Here is a 26,882-nt window from a genome sequence, read left to right as displayed (position 1 = left end):
GAAGATGGGTGACCTTTTCTCCATAATCATCAACATTTTGCAAGCCAAGAAATAGTAGTGATACATATATGCTAGTGTTAAGAGTCATAGGAGTGAGAAATTTAAGTAAATCACCAAAAGAATCCCTGTCAGTTGATCAGAAAATAGATCCATCCAGTACCTGATAGAAACCTTTTGCCATTTAGTACCTTATAGCAACCTTTAGCCAGTTTCTTACTCATCCGAGTAGCAAGAACAAACTGTGTATATGTGTGTGTGTTTACTAACCATTATTCACATGAACTATCCCAGTGAAAAACAAGAACTCCACCAGTAGCAAGTCTTTTTAAATACATTTTCAGACTTTGGATAGAATCCTCATATTATCAGGTAGCAAAATGGCCGACCTTATAAAATGATGTAACTCAATTAAGTTACATATGAACCACCCAAAAAAAAGACATGAAACCACTCAAAGGATGATGTAAATTTTAGTAAAAAAAATAGACCAATTGAAACCAACCCCACAATAGATTGCCAGAAACAAAGGATAACATGGCAGTGTATCAATTACGACAGACAACACATCTTTCAACCTACTCAAGAAAAACAAAAGAAAGTCGATGAATTTGTGCAATTGAATCATAAAGAGTACCTCAATCATTTAGGAAACTGAAGTAAATTTTGCACTTAAATTGACCTTGACATGCAAGTTATAGAATAACATTAGATCATATGCTACATGCAACCATTCCTCAATGGTGAGAAACTCTTCCCAATGTTTCGGTCAACTATCATGATACTGCAATGAGTATCAAAGAAAGATTCAAGGACTGACTCTTATATCCACATTGAACCTCCAATTTCTTGATGATGCGCAATCCGCATGATGGGCTGGATGTTTTTCTGACAAAAGTTTTGGTTATTATAGAAACCTCACTAGCTCTTCTTATTAACATAAAATGGTGCAAATTTCTGTAAATAAGAGGCTGATACTATCATCAGAACAAAGATATTTTAAAATCTGACTCTCAGTAGCTAGACCTCATGGCTCTACATCATCAGTGTGAATAACAACCTTTTCTGTAAAGAGACCATTGTGCTTCCTTACTGTTTAAACAAATCATATGAATCTATATTATGAAAGAAGATAGCTTCATTACATCACCAGAAACCAGATTCACAAGAGTATGTCATATAGTTGGTCTTTTACTTAAAGCTATTAATCCCTCATCACATAAAGTCACACATCATGCCAGAGTCATCCAGAGACGGGAGAGCAATCACTAATCAGGTTGCAGAAAACTGATTAAAGGATGTTAAACATCCCCAATGATATGCCAATCTTGGGAACTTCACATAGGCAAGTAGCAATTCAGGATCTTCTATCACACGTCAGCAAATCAAGCTAGAATGGAGTGAAATCGCCATCATACATAAAAGAAACAGCAGGACTCATGCCATTAGCTTGGTGGAGAGAGCTCATTCTTGAATCCAATATAGCCAATTGTGACTTCACCCAATGTGGGTTGTTCATAGCATCAATCCATAATGCTTCACCAGTATCCTTGTGCTTAAAATCAGGGTACTTGGGGTTTCTCTGTAAAAATTGTAACTATTTTCAAGTTTGAATCATCAATTAAATACATGACACTTGAAATTGGAATGACCAAAAATACTCCAAAAGCAAGAGCATATACTATTTTTTATGACAATACTACTTCTCTATCAAGAGAGATAAAAGTTATCCTATTGCAGTCCAGTAGTAAGATCACAATCTTCTACCATAATTTTTAACATGCAATACAAGATATTGACAGTGGTTTACTTTACTATCTTCAATAAATGCTTTGATTGGTGGATGAATAGGCATGCCTACAAGAAATATATACCACGCAACATGGTAATTTGTTTACTTTATGAACAAATATATGCACACGATATATCAGAAAAATACAAGTGCAACTTGGTCAAGAAAACTACATTCCACAAACATCATAGAGTATATGGAACAGAGGATAGTTCTGCAACCTTGTTTTTCCTATTATCCCACCAGTCCATTGGATTAGCAAAGAAGGCTTGCCAGAGCTTTTCTGTAGAACCTGAAGAGTTACCCACATAGCTCCCAAACTTAGTACCTTCATTACCAGAGAAACAAGCAGTAAGCAACTTTAACAAAAAGGAGTCTTTCAACACTCAAAGTGAAGGAATTGGGTTGACAGATGAAAGCAAACGGATCTTAAAGCTACTGTCCATAACAACTTAAGGCAACCAAGGGCACATCATGAATTCTAATTCCGGATGAAGTGCATCATTAACTATCTAGTTGTCACGTAGTATGAGTCCATTCAACGATGGATCATCCTCCAAAATTCTCTAAGGCTTGAGCAATGTTCTTGTGTGTGACGAACTCAGTCAAATTTGGGAGAAACATCCAAGAAATACTTTCGAGCACCTGAATCTACAGAACGTGACTCTGGCTCATACAATGACACTGTAGAGTAGCTCCTTTCGATGAAATTCAGCTGTTGAACCACCACCTACCACAAGAAACAAAGATCACCAAAACTGAGCGACCATAATGAGCAGAAGCAGGACACCAGGAAGCGATCAAAATAACACCTTGTAAAAAACCTGCCGCTTCTCATCATCCCCTTCGACAACATCCGACACAAGTCGCCCAGAGACGTGCACTTGGCGACCCTTCTCCACATGCTGGAAGGCCACATGAGCGAGTTCATCCCAGAAGGTCAGATTAATCCTGCAGGACAACAAAAAAAAAAGAAAAAAAGGCAATCCGTCGAACACCTGGACCGCGTTGTCGAAACTACACGAAAATCCAATTTTGACGAGTCGGTGACCAAAGCCAGAGTTACCATGTGGTCTCGGAGGCGGACTTCTTGACGCCAAGGCGGGTCCAAGCGAGGGCCTTCCCGCTGTTAAGGTGCTTGATCTGGACGGGCGAGCCCACGATCCCGATCAGATGGACGGAGTTGGCGAGGTCCTTGCTCCAGGGGATCTCCTGTGGCCGCTGGTGCGACACCCCCTCGTACTCGTGCTCGCTATGGCCGCTCGAGCACCGGGCCGGGAACGGAGCAGGAGGATGACGGCGGCGGACGACGGCCACAGAGATGGGCCGATTCTTCCCCTGGGGAAGCGACGACGAGAAGGCGTTAGGGTTAGGGTTCGGGGAGGGGAGGAAGGAGAGGAGGGAGGAGGGGGTCTGGAGAAGGGACGCAATGGGCAGTGCCGCCATGTCTCTCTACTTTTGGTGGTTTAGCGCGAGTCGGAGTTCCTTTGTAGCGAACGGTGAAGACCGCGGAGCGCACCGTTCACAGCTTTTCTTAACCTTTGATACCGGATAGCGCGAATCTCAAAGCAATGGATGGGCAGGTTAATTTTGCTTTTGTCCTCTCAAACCAGTGAAACATGCAGTCCCTCTCAGCCCAATGGGTGGATGCCACGTGTGAGTAGAACCGGGCCCATCTAACAGCGTTCATCCCACGTCGAAGCGCACATCATTGCTGCTCGAGGGGTTTAGATGGTCCCACCTTCTCACTCAGAGAGGGCCCACATAGTCGTGAATGTGTCTGACGAAAGCCGTATCCTGTCTTGACCGGCACAAGAACCTGTCGCATTTCGTCGCCCAAAAAACCCCAGGCGGCGGTGATGGCCGTCGCTTCTAAGATTTCCTTGTCGTTGCTCCCCTCTCGGAGCTCTTGCGGCATCTCCCTCCCTCGCCCCTCCTGTAGATCCGTCTCTTCGCCCAAATCCTTCTTGCCCATGGCGTCCCTCAACGTCGCGCGGCCCCCCGGCATCTCCGAGACCTTCTCCTGCTTAAAGGAGCAAGGGAAGGTGAGCGCCCGAGATTCTACTCCGCCTTTGATATCGTTCTTGTTCCGCAGTGTCGTGTTTTATCTTTTCTCGATCTATTGTATGTTCTAAGAGCCATATTTAGGTGGGTTGGGTTGGCTCGCATGTTGTTTCTCAGTTTGGTGAAGTAAAGATTTAATCTTGGCGAACCTTGACTTGTACTCTGCTCGAAATCCGAAGATCCCTCTCTTCTTTGTTTTGTTTCTATTGAATGCTGCTGTGCAGGTCGAGTCAGCGTCACGAAATATTCTTTTCTCTCGTTTGTTGCTAAAAAAGAAAATCTTGGTAAAACTGGCTCTAAATTTTGCTTTGAACAGTTGGTTTTGGAGTAAAAAAAATTCAAATTTGGATAGAATTGAAATTTCTTGCTGCTTCGTCCTTTTACTTATTTTTCTCGATTACCGTTTCTTTTTTGGCCTCTCTTTCTGTTTGTGGTACTCTATATTTTTATTATTATTCTCCTGATTGTGAGGTGCTGACATTCATGCTCTTTATAAATACTATTGAAAGGAAAACATTTAAAACAATTGCAAATGTAAAGAAGTAATAACATTGAAAACTGTGGTTCTTGAGCCAGTTGTTTAGCTTAATTAGTGAGTTTATTTTTCCTGTTTAACCCTCCCTGGGGATGTTCTTATAGTTGAGTTCTTTTTGTATCTTAAGCAGTTAATATTTCAATAATCATTATTTATAGCTCTGTTTTACAATACATCTCTGCACTTTATAATTACATCACCAGGTGTTATTTTGGAGTAGCAGAATGTACCTTCAGTAAGCATTACACTACCTTTTATTTGTGTTCAATAATGCTTTACAATACTTGTTATATGGTTAGGATCTGGCTTTCATATGTAAATATTAGAATCTACTTTTACTTTTGTAAAGTTGTTGCTTGTAATCTCTTCCATGACCTATAGGTTGCATTTATACCCTTTATTACTGCTGGAGATCCTGATCTATCAACAACATCAAAAGCATTGAAAGTTCTTGATTCTTCTGGTTCAGACTTGATAGAATTGGGCATGCCCTATTCTGATCCTTTGGCAGATGGGCCTGTTATCCAGGTACTCTTATCAGTCTACTTCGTTTATCTGGTGGTTGGATATGGTGTGGTTAATCTTATGTATATTAGGCTGCTGCTACACGTGCTCTAGCAAAAGGAACAAACTTTAATGGAGTCATTTCAATGTTAAGGGAGGTATGACAATCATAAGCATTAGTCTTTGGTTAATTTCTATTTCTTACTTAATCGTTCATTGTCATTTGCATACATGCACAATTCTTGTGCCAACTCATGTTAGAATTCTCATTTAAAATATCTGGTAAGATATTAATTCATGAATGTACTGTACACAACATGGTCTATTATTTAAGTCAATAAAGTGAGTATTCAATAGCTTGAAAGGGAACATTTGCCATGTTTTTTACTTGAGCAGGTTTTTTGTGGGATAATAACCTTTATGTCCTGCAACTCATGATTGATTCTGGTGCATCTTACATTCCAAGGTCCTTCAACCAATTGGCTAAGAGTTAGATTGAGTTGACCAATGAACCGGTTGGACGAATACGAAACATGGCTTGTTGTTTCATTTGGTAATTTGTTTTGATTAAAGAAAGTAAAGATGTTAACGTCAGGCTGGGGGATACTTAACCGGGACTCTACACCAGAGTAGCCATGCATTCCAATAATAGGACCACCAAAATTGATGACCACAAAATATAGAGGCTCATTTATTTGTTTTTCTTTTCTTTTGAAACCACTAAAACAAGGCGAAGGGTGAAGAAGGAAATAGGCTTGTTGGTGACCAAAAGATCCTTAACCACACGTTGTGATGTAAATGATTAGCTGACCCCAAATGGTCAGAACAATAGTGTGCTATTTATTAATAGATGGCGAAAGATTGCGAGTATCATAGGATGCTTAACATAACTCTGTCTATGCATTGCTCTGGTAGATGTCAGTGTATCATAGAATGGTGAATTTTGTAGAAAGAAGGATGAACTTTTAGATTCAGGCTTGTATAGAATTTAAACAAGACTAAAAATGTGAATCTCACTAAATTCCTTTCCTCTGTATCAGTCTCTTTTTTCTTTTTGATCCTTGGAGCATCTTAAACATGAAATACAGGCATGCATATGGTTACAATTCCAATCAACGAGTGCATTCTGAGAAATTTATAGGCTTGGTATGTGCCAAGTGCTGTATTGTCCATGTGGCAACATGTTCTGACATCTCCAAAGAAAATTGAAAAGTAGTAAACAATATTGTTTTGCTTGATACCTACAAAGTGAACATGGGAATTGAATTGCCTGATGTTCCTTAGCTTTCTCTTTTGGATATGCGAGTCATGATTGCTTGGGGCAACAATCATGATTTACATTACCATGAGCTAAGGCCAAAGAAATGGAAGAAACTAATGTATGCCTAACAATATCATTACATATGTTCCATAATTCCATTCATTTAAAATGTCTCTCTTGTGCAAACACAATGGTGGACTTTCATCTCTTTCCCATGGTTCTGATAGGTTTTAATCTGCTTTGGCAAATGAAATGGGTACCACAACACTGGAAAATGAAGTGATCAGCCACATCTTGAGAAACAAAAAATGCATGGTTTTTGAACGGTACATTGTCGTTAGAATTATAGGAGTGGTTTTGCTTGCTGGTTTTGTTCTGGGATAAATACTGGCATGGAATATGTCATACCTGTATATGATATGCTTTAGGAGGCATCAAATTCTGCCTGAGGGTCTTGGTAATGGTATGGTACATGGCGATTGTTCAACTTGAATAATGTCAGCATTCAAGCTCATGACCATCATGGGCTTGCCACTTGATTAGTTAGGCCTTGAGGCTAGGCATGAGAGTAGTGGCAGAAGCAGAACTTCTATTTGTTTGGAGATTTGATTTCCTTGACTAAGTAGTGGTGCATGAATATCATCTTGACTAACTTATTTCAGAAACAAATAAAAGAGCAAGTATTTTTTTTTGCACTAATTTTTATATTTTCCACTTCATATAAATTGGATGATAAATCTCACGTTATTTATGTTATCTTTCAGGTCATACCACAACTATCTTGTCCAATTGCTCTCTTTACATATTACAATCCAATTCTGAAGCGTGGAGTTGATAAGTTTATGTCTATTATAGAAGATGTTGGTGTGCGTGGTACTTGTTCAACCATCTGAACACTCCACCAAGTTTCATCTTTTCCTCCAAATGCAGCATAGTTTTCTCACATATATGATTCTGCAATTTCTGTTTGGTGTTTCCTTGGCTGCAAATTTTAGTTGTTTATCTATATGCTTCCTTAATCTTTGGGGTGTTTAAAATGTTCTGCAGGGCTTGTCGTGCCTGATGTTCCTTTGGAGGAGACTGAAAGTTTGACAAAAGAAGCTGCTAAGCATAAGATTGAGTTAGTATGCCCCTCCCATATCTATTTTCGCATATGGACCGATTTGTTCCAGTTTCTACGGTTCGAAGTACTTGGTGATGAATGTTATATTTGACTTCACATAATATAGGTAATAAAGGACATGATTCTACCAATAACAATCTTCTGTAGCTAATGGAAAATATTCTACTACTTAGGGAAAAAGGAAGAAAAAATGGGTTTAGAACAGGAATCTGAGACAGAAAGAACCATGAAAATCAACCTTCAGATACTGCTAGATTGTTGAACACCACATCACTTTTGCACTAATGTCTCCATTACATCACAGTCTTCTTTTACTCTTAATTGCTAATCTTTCTCCATCGCTATTCACTGCAAACCATCAAGTAAAATATCCAAATAATTTGTATTGGAGACAGAATAACTGTCTAGAAAGATATTTTGGAATGTTATCATTTCTGACCTTCTGAACAAGGAAAATATTTTGAGAAAGACTTTGCTTTTGCAGTTGAGTATTCTATGTTTTTTAGTTCTGATATCTGTCATATCAGAATATATGACTTGACATCTGAACTCTTCTTTCTTTTGTCTTTGCTTTCTTACCCCTTTTGGCTTCTATTACCAATCTACACCATGTCTCCTATGAATAACCTTTGGATAATTTTAATGGTGTAATAGGCAGCATTCTCAATTCTGTTGACTATAGGGTGGGCAGAGATCCTGCATTATATGGTCTTTAGAAATCGAAATGAAAAAGAATTATGCATAATATAATTGCATATAGTACATTTGTGAAGTTTTTTTTTTCTTTGTGACATAAAGGTAGCTTACCTATAATCTCATTATGTCAGAATTGATTATGTAATTTTTTATTTTATTTAACTAGAAATCATGCTTATGTTCCGAGATCTTGTATGAATATCTCTCGCGTCCTAACCTATTTGGTTCCCCAGAGACTGTTGTGTGCTTGCGTAGTTGCACAATATTTTTTAAACACTTTTAATTTTTTTTATTGATTTAACATCCAACTGCTTGTATCAATAGATAAGGTGGGGAACATTTGGATTGTTTAAGATTTTATGATGTCTTCCTTGTTCAATTTGTACTATCTCTCTTCCCTTATTTCATCATAGGTGCTGCTTACAACACCTACTACACCAACAGAAAGAATGAAAGCAATTGTACAAGCTTCAGAAGGATTTGTGTACCTGGTAACTTGTTTCACTTTATTCAAGCTCTTCACATGATCTGCAATATCATTAAGGCACCTGGCATCAGATTATGGATAAACAAATCTAACCAACACTAATGCCACCAAAAGCTAAAACTGAAAAATATAGAACAGAGATGTACCTTTGTGATGGAGAGATTGCCTCCTAATGCTTCTTTTTTAGATGCTGCTAGTCATCCGTAAATTTCTTTTGAGCATAATGTCTCTGTTCTATTAGTTTGTCAGTCAAGAATCCTCTTTAATTTTCTGAGTATTCAAGTGTATCCATTGATTGTCTATCAGTCCATATACAAGAAGCTTCACAGATCATCTAGCTTGATTTGATGAAAAGATCCCTACAACTGTCATTTGTTCACTTGCATGTCTAGGGAAGTTTTATTGAGAACCTAAAATCACCGATAACAATACTGGTAAGGCTTATATACTTCATTTCCTTATATAATTTTTTGGAAACTAAGATATACATTTGCCACAATCAGCCTATCATCCATTCATGTCACGACCTTCCACTGACCGGTAATAGCTTCGATAGACAATGGAATGATGCTGCTGGGGTTCTTTATTGTGGAGAACTTGGACACTCCAGCTGCTTTAACAGGATGGCCTTCAACAATGGCCATAAAGAGAACAAGGATTGTGGATGGTCAATGCTATAATGTGCTTGACCTGGAATTTGAGAGATTAGTCTTATGATTATCACTGAAGGCAATATTCTCTTCAGTTCAGTTGGATTGAGGCTGGAGAATGGCTTTTGTTTCAAGAAGGTTCAGGCAAAGGCAGAGAGGCTGCAGACATCAGAGGAGGGAGATGATTAACTAGGATGGAAATAGGGGTTCCATACAGGATCAGTTAGCCAGATAATGATGAACTGGAACAGGTGGGTTTAAAGTTAGGAATAGGAGACACATGTCATGAAGTATTGATGAGTCTTAGTCTAGGTCTGAGCTAAATGGAGGTTGAGGACTGTTGTTTTTTCTGCCAAAATACTTTGGTAAAGTATTTCTAACCATTTATTTTATAGATTTAAACTATTTTGGATGATCATTGTTCACTTGCACACTATCTAAAAGTATGTCCTTGTTTCTCGTCAACATCAGTGTTTTCTATGGAATGATTGATCTTTTGAGATGGTTGTATCTTAGTTGCCAAAATCAGTGTTTTCTATGCTACAGTTGATCTTTGAATTGTTTTTTGATCCTGGCATCTTGCCACTCACTGTTCTGGTATTTGTACATTTTGCTTTTAAAAAAAAAATAATTAAACATTATATATTTTAAGCTCCAAAAATCATTGTGCAATTTTATGTAGTTGTTTTGCCTGAATGTCATTTAATTATAGTCTTTTGAATCTTTTATGTAGGTGAGCTCTGTTGGAGTTACTGGTGCCCGTGCATCTGTCAGTTCACGTGTACAATCTCTCCTGCAAGAGATTAAAGAGGTGCGCATCCTTGCTTCTTGTCCATTACTACTGAATGCAATTAATTTCAATGATGAAAAAAGATAGTGTCCTTTCTATCATATGTATATGTCCAATTATTTTGTCTTGGAATTTGGAGATAACACACCTTTATATTATTTTCAAAGGCAAAACTTGAGTAGCAATTAGAAGTAGCAAGGTTTAAATTATATAGAAAACAGTTTCTTGGGTCATGGCACAGGCCAACTTATACTTCCAGAAAATTGATAGAATTAAAAGTATTGGTTGGTTAATTACATGGTGATTTATCATATTCAACTGTGTATCCTTTTTCAAAAACAAAGAAAGTCGATCTAAGTGATGTAGAGTCATGATTATTAAGATTGCTCGTTGTGGAGGTTTTAGCTGAGAATAAGTTGATGGTGGTATACTTGAAATAATAACCTAACATATTTGTTATAACTTGACAGTTGCTTAATCCTATAAAACACAACTGCTTGGCTTACTGACATGCCAAATGTCTATGATTACTTGCAGGCAACAAGTAAACCGGTTGCAGTTGGCTTTGGCATATCCAAACCGGAGCATGTGAAGCAGGTCAGTTGGTGGAATATGCTGTCAGCCATCCTAACCATTCGTGACTCGATTGCTCTAAGATTTACCAGTTCAGTGATCTTCTAGGTTGCTGGATGGGGAGCAGATGGCGTCATCGTTGGCAGTGCTATGGTTAAGCTTTTAGGTGAGGCAAAGTCCCCTGAGGAAGGACTGAAAGAGTTAGAAGCCTTTGCTAGGTCCTTGAAGGCTGCTCTCCCTTGAGAAATAACTGCCAACGCTAGAACAAATGATATGCTAGTTCCTTTTAGTCGGATATGCACCCTTTTCTTTAGGAATTATAGCATGCAAACTTGACTTTATTGTGAAGCAACTTTCTTATTGAGGGGTTAAACAGGAGTATTTATTTTGTAATATATTAACTTGTCTTTTGCTTCTTATCTCCAAACTGCGATAATAGGGAAGAATGAAATGGTGGCTGATGCTGTAAGTTAAGATCTTTAACACAATCTTACGTAAGATCTGTCATGTATATATATTTGTCTTTGGGCTGTGTGTTGAAAATTCTTGGCTTCTCTTTCTTGCAGGGAAACATTTTCGGTTGAAAATGTTTTACAGCCCAGAATATCCTCCCAATAACTTACCTCATCCAATACATAGGATAAGGAAGTTAATATGGGATTGTTGGCACCTATGTTTAGACTCTTATTGGCTTCCTTTTGGTACCATATTTTTCACCACTCAAGACTGGTTGTAGATTGACATGAGTTGAAACTTAACATGATTAAATTTATTGGATGTTATCCAAGTGTGTGTGATTTGTAGGATCTTATGTGAGTAGAAAAATTGGATGGTCTGTAGGTGTAATTCTAGACTACTGATAATAATGTCTGATCTACATGGAGGACATAAAAAGATGGATATGAAAGTTGACTTTGATGCTTTTGCTTTTGCTTTCTCTTTGGAGACTTTGGCTTCAAAGTTACAGCCGGTGTAACAATGACATGCATGAGTCCAAGGTATCTATGCTGTACTTCCATTACTTGAACTCATTTTTAGTACTCAAAAGAAAAATCTGAGATGTTTGCATACCCAGGAGAAAAACAAATCTGTCTCCATTGGAACTCCAAAACCAAAAGGGGATTGATGCCTGCTCTGCCTAATCTCTACAGAAATGGAGGCCACAGTGAAGTCAGTTTCCATGAAGTGTGTTATTCTGGAGAGGATGTCATTTTTCCTAGGCAGGTAACCAGGTGAACTCATTCTTTGTTTCAATTGTTGCTCACTCTGGCTTTAGAGATAGACACATGTCTCCATCTGATGAGTCTTCTTTGCTTTGCTTTTCATGAGATTTCCCAGTACCATCTTCAAAGTCTTCCATTGATGAGCCTTTAATAAAAGGGTGGTCCAGATGTTATAATGACCTCAACAGCACTGGGGAAGGCAAGCACTGCAGTGAGTTGGTATGAAGTTGCTTTCCTGAAAGCAATGCATAACGGCTGATGTACTGCTACAGTTTTCACTATCACAAGTGTAGCAATCATCCTCTTCTTTCTGCTAACCTGAAGTTTCCATGAAGCTAATGTTTGTTTGCATCAAACTAGCTGTTAATCTGTAGCAACTGTACTTCTCTTTCCGTTAACGCTGCTGTTCATCTTTGCAGAACCCAACAGGAGTCATCCAAGAGCTTCTCATGGTGAGAACTAGCAATATTGCGCCCTTTTCTGCTAATGAAATCATGCTCTCCTTTGTCTGAAGCCAATATATGCATTACATGATAGTAGAGTCAAGGGAAAAGGAATAGATTTCAAGGTGACAGCACTGACACAGGTGAGAGAGGACGGCGTTGGAATATTAGAACAGTTGAAATGGTGGGAGGCGGGTAGGAAACAGTGGCAGACATCATCGACTTCTCGTGGGCGTGTCGCCTGTCACAGCGCCCCAATCGAGACGGCACGAGGCTTCCATTTCTACTCTCCTCTGCTCGCTGCTTTGAATTCAAAACCAAATCAAAGGGTTGGAGACCGATCGAGAGGGAGAGGAGAGTTTAGTTTATGTGTTTCCTTTGTCATGTTTCCCTTTGAGAGACCGCCGCTGGCATGGCGTTCGCAAGCCGAGAAGGCCAACGACGCCGTGTTCCACAGAATACTTCGATCTGTACAATGATGTCAGATGGCCACGATGAAGCTCGCAATGATGTTGAGCTGCGTGCTTCATCTTTCTTTCATCCCGTCTCAGATCTTGATTGCTCATCATAAAGTTTCAACTGTTACTATGAGTTAGATGTTAAGGAAGACGGATGTTAAATTGCATTGGGATATTAGTACTCGGAAGAACAGAGGTGGAGTTCCTCTTCTCGGCTCCCTACGGATTCTTACAGTAGAGCAAAGAAGGCAAGATGACAGCAGAAATATCTCACTCGGTGAACAAAATTAGCGGAATAAGAAGACAAAATTTGGTACTACAGGACCAAGGCAAGGCCGGTGACGACCTTAACCCCGGCCTTCGGCCTCACCGGCGGTGGCCGCCATGGCGAGACCACCACCTCAATCCTCTCCCTTGCTGCTGCGTCGGGGATGTCGTCACCTGTCCCCGCCGCATTGGTGGATTGCTCGGACACGCCAGAAAAATCGATGGCCGAGATCGAGCAGGGGATGGTGTTATTGCTACTTCCGCGGCCGCTCTGCGCCCCTCTGCTTACCGACTCTTCCGTGACTTCCGTGGCGGTCGTCCGGTGGTAGGGGGAGAGCCACTTGGCCTTCATGTACTCCGGCCGCCTCCATGGCGGCACGTGGAGGCCCTTCTTCTTCAGGCTCTGCCGTGCCGCCTCCGAGGCGAAGGCGACGATCTGCTGCAGCCGGTCGGACCGCCCTACGAACACCGACGGCAGGTGCTGGAGGACCGCGCGGTATGACTTGGTGGGCCGCGCGACCTCGAACTCCGACCTGAAGTCGACGTCCACCAGGAGGCGGTCACCTCCTTCGACGACCACGTCGATGTACTCGTGTTCCCCTGCTCGCCGAGAAAACCACATGTCAATGGTGTTCATCAAGAAAACGGTGGTGGAGGGTTAGAGATCGAGGTATAGGGCGACGATACCGGCCGGAAAGGAGGGACTTTGATCCCATCTAGATCTGCAAACGGCCACATCGTAGCCGAGGGACCGAAGCCCGTCAGCCACCATCCTTCGCCAGTCGCCCTTGTTCTTCGAGTTCTTCGCCTTCTCCAGGATCTTCGATGCGTCCGCCAAGAGATTTCTCTCCGCCATGCTCGCGCAGAGCACCAAACCCTGCTTAGACCCCGAGTGGCGTTCGAGCTCAGAGACCGAAACGCGCAAAGATGGAAAAACTTTCGAGCAAAAGATAGAGCTACCTTGATCGCCTCGGCCGCGTCCCCGGGGGCAGCGGCGGAGCCGGGAGCGTCGCCGTCGCGGGCATCGAAGTCGTCGTCGGAGCTGTCGTCGAAGTTGGCGTTGAAGCAGTTGCAGCGGCCCCGCGGCGGCTTATCGTGGTGCCCCTCCTCGGTGAAGCTGAACACCATCGTGTCCAAGAACACCGAGCTGGGCTCGACGTCGCCGCCGCCGTCGTCCCTCTCCTTTTCCCTGCAGTCCCCAGCGCCGGCGACTTTCTCCGCCGCGGGGTTCCTCAGGACGCTGGGGAACTGCCGCTCGAAGAGGCGCTTCAACCGCGACTTGGCCGCGGGCTTCCCCGGGTCGCTCCTTGTCGCGAAAGCCACCGATCCACTGGCGTCGACCGGCTGGATCTTCATCTGGAACAGCATCGCTGGCGCGACCCCAATCAGAACACCTCCTTCCCTCCTCCTCGCACCGTCACTGCCACTCCATCTCCTCCCACTACTAAACCCCAGACCAAAAATCACAACACGAAACACAAAATCGAGGCAGACATGCGCCAAATTCGAGATCAATCCAACTCTACAAACCCCCAAAAACTATTTTTTGCCCACGAAACACAAGAAAAAGGCTACGATCGAGAGAGCTCATTCAACAGTCACCAGCACCCGCCATTTCACCTCTCGTCTCCAAAAGGATCCACCGCATCGACCACAAAGGGATCATCCTTGAGATCACCAGAGACACGAGTAGAGGGTCCCCGTCTATATTCCGACAGCGATCTCCTCCGGCGAGAGAGGTCGAAGGCTTCGACGATGGGAGGAGCGGAGCAAGGCGCCGGAGGGGCTTTAAGAGTCGAGGATAAACCCTTTTTGTTTGGTCCGCTACGTGGCGTCTTCGACGAAGCAGCCTTAGATTTTGTTCCTGATGATGACGCGTGTACCCCCGTGTACGTACTAGATTCCGCGCTACCAAATGTCTAAATTAACCCTCAACGTCGATGGTAACTATCGGACATCAGGAGGGGCACATCAGGAATCCAGAAATGTAAGGGGATAGTTTTTGCTTAATGTCTAAACTACCCCTCCGACCTACAAACCTTTTGTGATTATAACGGACCAACTCCGAATCGGTTATATCGGACTCTGACATACTCAAAGGGTACATTGAGATATATTTTAGTTATAACACTTTGGTAAATATATAGCAATGTTACTTACTGAGCTCATGGGTCCGATCCAATGACGTCACATCATGTATAACGGTGGCAGTGACATTGGAGCGCATCGCATGTCGGGCTCCGAGAGTTGTAACCATCGCGTTTACTCCATTTACGCGGGCAAATCTAATCATCTCTTGTCTTCGATCTTGAGAAGTTTCGTGTCTTGATTTTTTAGGTTGGGGAAGTATTAGGTGGTGGCATTAAAGATATCCTTTTCGTTTTGTGTTGTGAGTTGAGGCTAAGATGGAATTCTTGGACAGGGCTCATAAATTTTGGGTTACATGGTGAGTTTGTTTATTAATTCAGTCCCTTTTTATTGGCTCGTGAGGTCTCTATCAAGAAATTAAATGACATGCATGGTGAATTATTGAGATATATTTTATATAAAATCTTACTTGAAGTGTTTGTAGATATGGTTTTATATATTAGGTAGGTGTATGAACTGATACTGTGTTCAGATCTTGATGTTGTCAATTAAAAAAACCATAATTTAATTATTTATACTAAAACAATTAATAATGGATAGTTTAGTCAAATGATTAAAAAGGGAGCAATAATGGAGATAAGATTTTTTTTTTTTGCCCACATTAAATATGTAATTTCCTATCAATTGTTTTATCACAGTACTCTCTCTCTCTCTCTCATGGTTGCTTGTTCACCTGCTTGCCTTATGATTAAAGGCAGGTAGACATGAGACAGTAGGAAAAGAGTGCTGTTCTTATCATTAAACAAAAAAGTCTTCTTTGTTGGTGTATTTTGTTTAAATTCTTCTATAAGTCAAAATTGACATCCACTTACAAAAGTGAAATTAAAAAACTGTAAATTAGTATTGATATCCCTTTCCCTACAATGATTTAAATATTTTCTACTCATGAATTGGTTTTGATCTCCATAAAATTGTTAAATCACTTGTTTTTTTGGTGTGTGTTAATTAAATTGTCAGTAGGATACAAGTGATAATTATCCAAAATCTTAATCAAAGGGCCTAATTAAATTGGAAGTAGAGAGAGAATTTTCATGTACAAACTTGCACCAATAGAAGTTGCAACTTTTATGAACTCCTGGATAAAGAGAAAGTTACAGAGAGACCCAACAAGCATAGGACAGATGAATCAAAGCCTTCACACAAGAAGCCAATTGTCTTGACAAGAAGAAAGCATTCTGGAAACAAAGTTGGAAGCAGTGATCTCCTTTTTTACTGGCCAAGTTAAAAGGCAAAGTGAAAGCCTGAAAGGAAACCACATGAAGGAGAAAAACACAACCTAAAAGCAAATGCTGCCCTTGTACTCCATCTCTGAGCTCAAACATGTGCCCCAAAGTCCTCATCTTTTTGCCATGCCTGGTTTGTAAGGGAGGGTACACCCTCTAGTTCTTTTGCTTTTGAGAGACAAGATGCCTCACTTTGATTTCCCCACAAGTCATTCTCATACTAGTTCTTAATTTCCTTTCCTACACATAAAACATATATTAATCTTTCACCATGTTAAATTTAGAGTTAGTCCCACATGAATTGAAGAGTATGAAACTAATATCTCATGAAAATAAAAAATTATTTTTACTTTTAAAATTTAAAGGGAGAAAATCATACTAAACTTATCGGGAGTGGATAATCATAGTACTCGTATCAATAAGAAAGAACGAGAGCTAACAAGATAATATCGATGAGAATAAATAAAAATTTATCATGTGTTATCTAGTTGGCTATCCATTGAAGAACAAGTTAAAATTTTTTAGGTTGAAAACATTAATTTATGCATAAGCAAGTAGCTTAATGACTATTTATTTTGTGACCATGACCCTGACTTAATAGTCTTTATTTGTTCTAAGTTTCAATATTCCTATCAATGTCCTCCAACTTATGGTAGGTATGCACTTGCTATATCATACCACGAAGAGTTAGGTCATATGATATCGATGAGAATAAATAATGATTTATCATGTGTTATCTAGTTGGCTATCCATTGAAGAACAAGTTAAAATCTTTGAGGTTGAAAATATTAATTCATGCACAAGCAAGTAGCTTAATGACTATTCATTTTATGACCATGATCCTGACTTGATAGCCTTTATGTATTCTAAGTTTCAACAATCCTGTCCTGCAACTTATGGTAGGTAGGCACTTGTTATATCATACTAGGACGGGTTAAATCAGGTAATATCGATGAGAATAAATAATGATTTATCATGTATCATCTAGTTGGTTATCCATCGAAGAACAAGTTAAAATTGTTGAGATTGAAAAAATTAATTCATATACAAGCAAATAGTTTAATTACTATTTATTTTGTGACCTCGTGACTTGATAGCCTTTATATGTTTTAAGTTCCAACAATCATATCAATGTCCTACAGTTAGGCACTTGTTATAAAGGGTTAGGTCATGTTAAACCTTTATGTTGTATAATTTTCAGAATATTTGCTTTCATGTCTCATCTCTGGATAAAAATGTTCAAATTCATTGTCTTCATCCCATTCCTGACACTGATCACAAGAACAACTGAACAACAACCATTTATTGTCTCTTTATTTCTTCTATGAGAAGTTTAAGTACCAAATTTTTTATTACTAGCAGACATAGTTATAATACATCATAAAATTATTAAAAAAAGTAGGAACAATTCCTTATCCAAACATCAAAAGCTAAAAGACTTCTATTCATTTCTATTTTGCAATTCAATTGAATTGAATCCTAAGTATCTGCTACAAAAGGAACTGTGAGACCTAGATGCAGACATGGAAACTTTAATCATTATCCAGCAACATGGGCCCCATGAAGGCCCCACATGAAATTATTGTGATCCTGACCACTCATTAAGAATTTTTCAGCAACTGTGGCCCCCATAAAACACAGAGTTCAGAGGTCCGGGTCCCACAGACAAGATGAAATGATAATGGACCCATCATGAAGTGATGGCTCACAACAGGGGCACTTAACTGTCCCTGATCAGCTACTGCTCTCTCTTTCTCTTTCTCCATGAGACTCAACAATTTGCTCACATCAAATTGTTATACTCAAGGTAAAAACTTGACCAGAATCTAATTTTACCTGACTCATAATCTAGATTCTACACAAGCTACAGAACATTAGAATAGGAGTATGACACATTGAGCATCACTGAGATGTCTAGCACAGATATCCTACATAAAATTTGGGGAACACATTAATGATGCAGATAGTTATCAAGATTTCTGTTAAGTAACAACTTAATTACATCAAAAAGCGCAACAAAATCCACAAATTTGGACACAGCTACAAAATTCAAGTATTATTCCCTATATTTATCACTTCTAAGATACAAGAATCATAGTGGAAGGTATTGTTATCAATGTGATAAGTTTAGTACCTGCACTCTTCTATTGCTTCTAATATGCTTAGGCCACTGTGCTTGCTGTCCATTTCACTTTCTAAATTTTCTTGAGCATCATTCTTTGTCTAAGATAGATTTAAGAAATAAGACACTTCTTTCAAACAGGAAAATAATTGCTTCTTGTTAAAGTTGAAACTTTGTTGATCCACCAAAACCCTGCTTTTGTACCAGACCTGGCCTCCTGGGAAAAGTTGCACATTTCCTACAAAATTCTGTACCAACTTTTTGGTACTCTTGTCACCTACACATCTATGACAGCACAAACCATTATTTATAGTTCTTTGTTATTCTTTTTTGTAGGTTAGAACTTCCAAAGCTGGTATTGAACCAACAACTCTCAAGTGCTGATGATGGTGGAGGCATGGTGGGATAAGAATTGAGATGAGATGTGTTTTCTGCTATTGATGTATGGATGATGTGATCTGCACTTAGCTAAATTAAAACATGTTGATCCTGGTGACAGATTTCAACACAGATCAATAGATGCCATAACTAAGGGAAACAATTGCATTATGAAAACTACAAGATATAATGTTTGAAGGATTATACTTGTTTGCTACATGACAGATAACAACAATAGTCTCTGTATGTCTGATTTTGTTCAAGAGTCTGAATCTCATACATTTTCTTATCGTTACCTTTGTGTTATTACTTGTGATATAAGTTTGCTTGACTCTTACCTGGGTGCCATTTTCTAGTCATTCACCAATGCATGATTTCATTGTAGATTTTGTGCATTGAAAATGTATTTTTTTATGCATTCAACATACTCTGCAAGTTTTTCTTAGTTATCCATGCTTGACCTTTATGGATCAGCTGGTTCACTAGACTAGTGTGGAGTGGTGAAGAATTGAGACAGAAAGGGAACTTTCAGAAAAGAAAAAGGCTTTATTTGCTTTGTGATTTTCATTTGTCTCTGAAATTGCTAGGAAACTCTACAGAGCATTTGAATTCTCTGGTGATAAGAATTCAATGGGCTGCCTACATTTTGCAAGAAGTCAAAGAAATATACAATTTTAAACTTTCCATTTTGTTATCTTGGGAAGCAAAAGATGAAAGACTGCATTAAGTCACTGACAACCAACCAGAAGAAACTTTGGCAAGTCTCATAAGATTCATGGATAGGGATATCACAGCATGTTATTGTTGACTTTACAGTTTGTGTTCAGTCTTGGGAGATAAAAACAAGTATTTGTGCCATCAGATACTTTGTAAATGAATTGGAGATAAGAACAAGTACATTTGCTGCAAAGTTCATAGTCTGGTGAAGTCTTTTGACTAGCTGATTTACCAGAAGGATTGCTGCATACAACCACCATGATTTCTGACAATTTTAGGACAACCTCAGCAGACATCTTTGCAGCAATTATGTGGCAGAAGAAGACTGCAGCACTGCATCTGAGGCTGATGCCTCCATATGATTTCAAAGATTCACCCTAAAGTTACCTTTTCTCTACATAAGGGACTGCTATAAATAGTATGATTCTTTTAACTACTTAGTTTAGCATAAACATCATCAAGTCTTCACAATCTTTTCCTTCTACTCCATTTTATTCATGATATTCAACCTTTGTTTGAAAATGTAGTTTTGTATCATACCTTAATCAGTGTACAAATACTCAACAAATAGCCATTGGTAGATTTATTCCATTATGGTAGCAATAAATGAGTAATAATATTGTCAAACATAGTTCGTAGATAGAGATACTTAAAAGAAAATCTGATTATGAATAAGAAAGCTTGAGAAATAAATGGACAACAAGACAGACATTTTGCATAGTACCTACTACTCATGACTATAGGATCATTAGCATCTTCCATAGTCATTCTATTGGAAATTTTTGTTTAGAGTCAAACGTGCTTACTATAGTTTTTCTTGGACACTCAGATTTTCAAAACGTGAAAAGCAAACAAAAAAATGGAATATAACATGGACACTTGGAAAGCTAATTAGGTAACCTGTCACCTTAGGTTTTGCTAGGCACTTCCTTCTGAAATTTTTCGACCATTTGGATTCCAGAATATAAATGCAAAAAATTGTCATGGAAAAATATTTACACGAACATATCAGAATGCAGATGGATATAGAAATTCAGTAGATAGACAGCCCACTTTCAGCCCAAACAACAGCAAAAGGATTAAACATCATCTTGGGAAGAATAATTTAAAGAGTTCCTACCAAGCAAAAACATAATCGAATTGTAATGTAGACAAAACGAGAGAAAAGATACCTATATTACTGTAGTAGATATATGTGACTCTTTTAACAGGCCAAGAGGGAAGTACAAGGAAGACCTGGTTCAAAATTTGAAGCAAAAATGTTGTGAACATTTCTTAGTAAAAAAACTTCTAAGGCTGCAAATCATGCCATAATGTACAAAAGTACTCTATCCAAATCTCATGAGAAATTTGCACTTGATATAAAATAAGAAAAAACTCTTCCAATGTATCTTCCTTCTCAAATCATGTTTTAAACAGTAAAATAACCTGTTACTTTCTCTTTCAGTTAGAACCAGAATACCCAGCATCTGCAGCCTGGCATATCTTGAGGTCCTTCGAACCAGCGGTCCCAAGATGTGCTTGTAGATCCTGTTGTTCTGCAGAAACATAATAAGTTTAGTACACTATGCATGATCTCTTTTCAGTATGAACACAAATATGAAAGACAAGGCTTCTTTAATTACTCTGGGAGTAGGGGATCTCGCCTACTTTCTACTTGAAGCAGCAATCTGCTCAGAAATCAATTTCTCAGGTCAGTAACCATGTAAATTGAGATCTGTGTATCATGCAATTTAATTTGCATTTTCATACGTACTCGTGCAATGAAGCAGAAACTTTCTCTATTTTCTCAAGTTCTGAAATCTCTTCCTGTTAGAAAGGTTAAGGAAGCAGAACATTGTCAGCAGATGACTAATGCATACCAAAGAAGAAAGTGCACTTCTCAACTTTTCTAGAAACAATGTTAGTAACCCAGAAAACAGAGGGCAGATTTATGTCAATGGAAAGAACCAGGTGCCCTCAAAAGATGAGACAACCAGATGAAACCACATTAGAAGTTTGCTACAAATTACTGCAAGAGTTTTTCTTTGAAGGAATACAGTAGATAGTCACAAGGTATTAATATTCTTTCTGCAAAGCTTATGCCAAACCATCAAAAAATGGTCTGCCAGAGACGGTGGCATAAACGAACTGTCACAACTCTCTCTTGCATAAACACACTTAAGGTTAAATTGTCTTTCACTATACAAAATAGTAAGACAGAATAAAAGGAGAAGAAATACTGAATAATATAGATATATATGAGCCATGTGTATGTGTATACACACTATGTATCTGTACAAGTTTTTCCTGCTTTTTGATTCATACTGTTCACATGATTAACAAGCTTGTCCACCTCCTAAATGAGACTCCAGTTTCATGTCCATTGTGGTTCCAAATCTTACACCAAAGACTCAACATTGACCAGCTTTTTCCTGAATTACCTTGCTCTTGGTCTGGCTCTGGAGTTGCTTGTCTAAGTTAATATGAGTTGCTTGACTAAGTTAATATTCATTTGGCTCTATTACAAAATTATTTAGGAAACCCTACTGTCCAGACATCACACAAATTTGCAGGCTGAACAATCTGTGTAAATAATTTGTAGTTAAATCCTATTCTTCTCTAATCAGGACTGTTGTACTCTATGATCACAAAACTAACCTATTAATAATTTGAACTCTTTGAATGCACCATCTGTTATCAACTAAAATATGCCTAATCTAAGTAGAACATAGATATGTAAGCACTCAAGAGTCCAGGCAGTTTTAGCAACCAGTGGGTAAACATGGTTATTTGGGGTAAAAGAATTTAATGTGAATAAACTACTTTAAAAGGATAGTATGACTTGACAATTTTAAACACCAGTAAGGCTTCCAGGCAATTATTTGGTGACAGGGAACAAAGATAGTCAAGAAAGTTTGTTATATTTATTACCACATATCCATGATTTGCTAGTTGGGGCATTATGGCTTCTTGTTGTGATTGGTGTTGTTGTATGGAACAAAACTTGCCACTCAAGCATTCCTTTCATCCATCAAATGGATTTTGACTGTGGCACAAGAGCTCACCTATTAATTGATAAATGGTCATAAACAAGATCGTGGGCTAGTATGATGTATTAACTATGTATCTGTGATGTACATTCTTTGAAAATCACATATACAATAATCAGCAACTATCTCATGAACAATTAAGTAAACCTTGACCTGAAGCACTAGTAGGCTTCCTGTAAATGACCTACAGAATGGTAAATAAGACTCTTTCTCATATATAAAGATTACATCCCTACAATGATGGATAATTAAAGGTCTCATTTGATGTTAATTTTCTTCATAGTTTCTATGGCACCCCAATATATGTGGAGATTACACTTTAAGAACTCATGATTAGAGATGAACCTACTATTGTCTTCTCATTTTCTTAGGACACTCTAAAGTCTAAACATTTAATTCAGGAAATAATTTCTGATCCCTCAGCATTTGTCCTTATTTGGTTTGTAGAAAGAGCACCCAAAAAGACAACCCCAAATAGAAGGCTTGTTGTTCTTTTTATTTTTCTTTCTTTCGGGGTTTACAGAGAAAAGTAAACAAAGGCTTCTGTTCCGGTATCAACTTATGGACAATTGAATTAAAATCAAAACAATAACATGACACCCTATCAAGTCTATCCTAACAAATTCTGTAGATTTTCAAGAATAATGTGTACTAGTCAATATCATATAATGATCAGCATAAAAAATGAATCACAACGATGACGCCAGAATCTCAATCTTCACCAAAAAATAATCACATGCAATTGTCTTATTTCCATGATATTTAAATTGATCTTCCGCATAAGTGTTTGAGAGTTTGGAAAATCGTCTGCATTCGATAAAAAAATGCAAATAGATATTAAACTCTTTGAAGCAAACTAGCACACTAAGAACAAGTCTTTCTACTGGGCTCACGTCCAGTCATCCAATTCCACGTCCAAAGAAACTACTTTATGCAGAAAGCGGAACGAAATCACTTAGAAACGAGGTGAAAAGAAGATTTCTTTTCCTTTTCAGCTCTTTTCCGGGCTTTTCTCTTTCACCAGGGAATTAAAGACTATGAGGAGAGGGTGAGAAAGAGGGTTTTACTTCCAGGAATCGAGCTTCTTGCTCTAATCGCTTGAGCTCCGCCGAGATCCGGTGCTTCCCTTTGGCGTCCGACGGAGCAGGGGCCCCGCGGTCGGTTGCGGGGGCGGCATTCACCCCATTGGCCTGCATTCCGACCGCCGCAAAGGCGATGGCCCGTTCTCCTTTTCCTCGCAGTCGAATGGTGGGCACAGGGAAGGACCAAGGACAACAGCGGATCTCTACGGCTCCACCATGTCTCCTCCCCCGACTCCTCGCCTCTCGGGCTCCAATCTCCCCGTTGAATTAACGATCGGCACGAGCCGCTCCCGGAGATCGATGCCTGACACCAAATGGGGGATTCCACGATAAAGATCGCTCTTTTGTTTCCCTTCCTTTGGGAATAGCGGTAAAGCTCTCTTTCATGTACTCGGTGACACTCTTTCGAAAGAACTCAAAAGAAAACACTTTTCAACGACCTCACCAGGCCACACATATTCCGACCCTGCTTGTTATTGGACAAACTGTTGAATTCTATGTGGGTCCCCACTTAGCTTCCCAAGAACGAGAACGGTATGGCTTTAGGTGTAGCGAAAAGTTCCTTAATTGTAATTAAAAATTAGGAAAAGGAGATGCAACAAAACAAAAGACGGAAGACTGCACGACTCACATCTTTGAATCTTTTTTTATTCGGATCGAAAGAAGATGATCAAATAGATTTTGTTGCCAAATTGTATAAGAAAAACATTTTTATTTTATGATTTTTTTTTCAACGTAAACAACTGGGAAGATTTCAAATTTCGATCATACTAGTTCGATATATATCGATCGATCCGACCTAATAATAAAAATTATATTATATTATTTAAAATTAATATAATATTATGGATCGATATAATATTCATGTCGATCATGACTTAGCATCATAATATAATTATGATCTTACAAATAATATTTCTCTATTTGAGTTTCATCATATTTATTCAATCCTAAATGGATTCGATACTGTCAATCTTGTTATCACAATCCGATCTAATACCATACACTTGTGCTTAAATCATTATAGATTTATACGAGGACTCTTTTACATAGCTCTTCAATTACATTTTGTAATTTTTTGTTGAGCACCATGCTTTCATATCTTCTAAGTTTATTTTCTAAAATTCTCCCCAAAAATATATTAATGTATTGTTATAGCGAATATAAATTACTTATTAGCATCATATACAACGGATATGTTATTATCTTAGTCATAAGTATCATGCACTACCTAACAATGTTCTTATCTCTGATGTGGACATATTATCGAACTAGGCTCACTTCATTGAACTAGTCCGATCGACGAACTAGGCTCACTTCACTAAACTAGTTCGACCTTAGTTCGACGTATCTAACTAGTTTGGTTTATCCAAAATCATCCCTTAACTTAGTTTTGCAAGGTTAAAAGCTTGACGTAATTTTCCTGAGATCCTTAAAAAAAATTAGGTTAGATCCAAATTAGTTTTCAGTTTAGGTAACTCGTAATTGATTTTAATGGTTTGGCAGGAGGGTTGATTTTTACGTCTCAAGAAAATCCAACATAGTCATCTCGAAAAAACCTTTGAGGATCTAAATTCCTCACAATTTCATGCCCCAACCCTGATTACTCAAAAGAAATATGAGATTTCATAGATTTTTATGAATAAGTGTAATTATTTTGAACAAATGGTGTAACAATTTCTTAGGCTCCACTATAAAAAGGGTTATCTAATTTAAAACTATAATAGACCCGCTGGATCAAAAAACTATTATTGACTTGAATGTCTAAGGAGCATTGTTGAGATTACCGAATTAGTTTAGCAAGATCTAAAGATTAGCTTAGAATATTTTTTTAGAGATTAATTAAAAATAATAATGAGTTGATTTCCGAGTCAAGCAATCTAGTTTTGACTTTAATATTTTTAACTAGTGTCAATCCATACAAGATTAAATTAATGAGTACATAAAAAATAACTTCAAGAAATAAAAATCCAATGATAGTTTAGGATCATCAACAAAAAATATGATTGAAACGATTACCAACAGTCATTATGGAACAAAGTATACATTTTGATTGATGCAAGTAAAGAAAGGTATATATTTCTAGAGTCTCACATTTCTGAAAAGGAGTAAACAAGATTGCTTCTTCCATCAAGTATTAGTCTGGCACTTGCTGTGTTTAATAACATCTACTTGCTTTATACCTTGGAAAAGATTGAGCACATAATGAACATTGGTAGCAATATAGCATCCAAATCAGTACATTGCAACAAAATTGGGATACTCCTTTTAAGTTCATATGCAGCTGCATCATACACATAAGCTATAACCAGCCATAGCTTCCAATTTACCTACACTAAGCTTGATGAGATCTGATAGGGATGAGCTGATCTTTGACAAAAGATTCCTCTGCTTTCTTCAGCACCTCATTGCACCATATAGAATTTGTTCTGAATCCTCCCAAAATACAAACTTTGTTATTGGTGATTGTTATCCAACAAAAAGACATGTAAATATAATATATTTTATGTTCAACAGAATGTCTAAATCTTTTGACAATGTTAAGTAATAGTATAATTTCTTGTGACAAATGTCTGCCATTACAATGAACCATATGTCAAAGGTTATTATATATTATGGCAGGCTAAAAGAAGAACCAATGAACATCATCAACAAAAGCATTTTTAAGAACAAATGAAGGTATGATTTTGAATCTATCAACTTATCATTATCATTAAGAATTGAAAAACAATTTAATTTAGTGAATGCTTGAACCTAAAGTATGAAGGAAGAAGTTTCTGTTGAAGCTTCCTTAAACCTAAAGTATGTCATCCATAAAATCCTGGATATGGAGAAAACCAAGATCTCTCTCTCTCTCTCTCTCTCTCTCTCTCTCTCTCTCTCTCTCTCTCTCATGTCTTAGTTTCTGCTTCCTACTTCTGTTGAGCTGCTTGAGTCAATACACACCATTAATCTTTAACAAATCATCAAACTCCATGGAAAGTAGAAGCTTTCTTAATCATATTTGACAAGGCAATTGCATGGCTATCCAACTTTATGAGAACAATCATAATTCAAACATGATAATACCACTTGCGCTTTCTCTTTTGACTTATTCTGCTGAGAGCTATGGCAAATGCCAACCTCATCTTAGGAAACAACAGTTGCCTCTTGGCACAGGAGCTTTCATGATATGTACAAGATGGCAAAAGTAGCACAACAAACAAGAGAGGAAGTGATGGTGGTTGGAAAAGACAACAAACTAACATCAATGAGAAGCCTTGGATGTAAGAAAAAGACACTTCAAAAAACATAGAGAGGAAGAAAACAAGCCACAC

At 38.5% G+C, this 26,882-nt stretch overlaps 4 protein-coding genes across 6 annotated transcripts; 1 reads left to right on the top strand and 3 right to left on the bottom strand.

The window, feature by feature from the left end:
• Window positions 1–1,092: 1,092 nt before the first annotated feature.
• LOC135592863 (protein OSB2, chloroplastic-like) lies at window positions 1,093–3,284 on the bottom strand. The gene is made up of 5 exons (XM_065082566.1): window positions 2,856–3,284; window positions 2,602–2,740; window positions 2,435–2,519; window positions 2,011–2,117; window positions 1,093–1,579 (listed from the first exon to the last, which is right to left on the bottom strand). The coding sequence occupies exons 1-5, from the start codon at window positions 3,233–3,235 to the stop codon at window positions 1,388–1,390; spliced, it is 903 nt and encodes a 300-aa protein (XP_064938638.1). The 5' UTR covers window positions 3,236–3,284; the 3' UTR covers window positions 1,093–1,387.
• A 299-nt stretch (window positions 3,285–3,583) lies between these two features.
• Window positions 3,584–10,867, top strand: LOC103997571 (tryptophan synthase alpha chain). Of its 2 annotated transcripts, none has more exons than XM_018818519.2 (9): window positions 3,584–3,834; window positions 4,770–4,916; window positions 4,985–5,050; window positions 6,918–7,026; window positions 7,201–7,277; window positions 8,386–8,463; window positions 9,843–9,920; window positions 10,437–10,496; window positions 10,570–10,698. In XM_018818519.2, exons 1-9 carry the CDS (start codon window positions 3,649–3,651, stop codon window positions 10,570–10,572), a joined length of 804 nt encoding a protein of 267 aa, XP_018674064.2. In that variant the 5' UTR covers window positions 3,584–3,648; the 3' UTR covers window positions 10,573–10,698. The 2 variants fall into 2 exon arrangements, with proteins under 2 accessions (XP_018674064.2, XP_009417108.2); XM_009418833.3 differs by having other exon boundaries at window positions 3,587–3,834; window positions 10,581–10,867.
• Window positions 10,868–12,850: 1,983 nt separating this feature from the next.
• On the bottom strand, window positions 12,851–14,866 carry LOC135592859 (uncharacterized). Its single transcript, XM_065082563.1, has 3 exons — window positions 13,824–14,866; window positions 13,551–13,740; window positions 12,851–13,463 (listed from the first exon to the last, which is right to left on the bottom strand). The coding sequence occupies exons 1-3, from the start codon at window positions 14,229–14,231 to the stop codon at window positions 12,913–12,915; spliced, it is 1,149 nt and encodes a 382-aa protein (XP_064938635.1). The 5' UTR covers window positions 14,232–14,866; the 3' UTR covers window positions 12,851–12,912.
• A 1,223-nt stretch (window positions 14,867–16,089) lies between these two features.
• LOC135594242 (guanine nucleotide-binding protein subunit gamma 1-like) lies at window positions 16,090–23,914 on the bottom strand. 2 transcript variants are annotated; one of them, XR_010480044.1, is made up of 6 exons: window positions 23,551–23,914; window positions 21,208–21,260; window positions 21,077–21,121; window positions 20,880–20,989; window positions 20,624–20,687; window positions 16,090–16,474 (listed from the first exon to the last, which is right to left on the bottom strand). XR_010480044.1 is itself a non-coding variant. In XM_065084643.1 (4 exons), the coding sequence occupies exons 1-4, from the start codon at window positions 23,677–23,679 to the stop codon at window positions 20,899–20,901; spliced, it is 318 nt and encodes a 105-aa protein (XP_064940715.1). In that variant the 5' UTR covers window positions 23,680–23,914; the 3' UTR covers window positions 20,736–20,898. The 2 variants fall into 2 exon arrangements, 1 of the variants encoding a protein (XP_064940715.1); XM_065084643.1 differs by lacking the exons at window positions 16,090–16,474; window positions 20,624–20,687 and having other exon boundaries at window positions 20,736–20,989.
• Between the last annotated feature and the right edge of the window lie 2,968 nt (window positions 23,915–26,882).

This window comes from Musa acuminata, chromosome BXJ1-9, assembly GCF_036884655.1.
Source record: "Musa acuminata AAA Group cultivar baxijiao chromosome BXJ1-9, Cavendish_Baxijiao_AAA, whole genome shotgun sequence".
Taxonomy (NCBI): Eukaryota; Viridiplantae; Streptophyta; class Magnoliopsida; order Zingiberales; family Musaceae; genus Musa; species Musa acuminata.
This window is presented reverse-complemented; position numbering and strand designations above follow the sequence as displayed.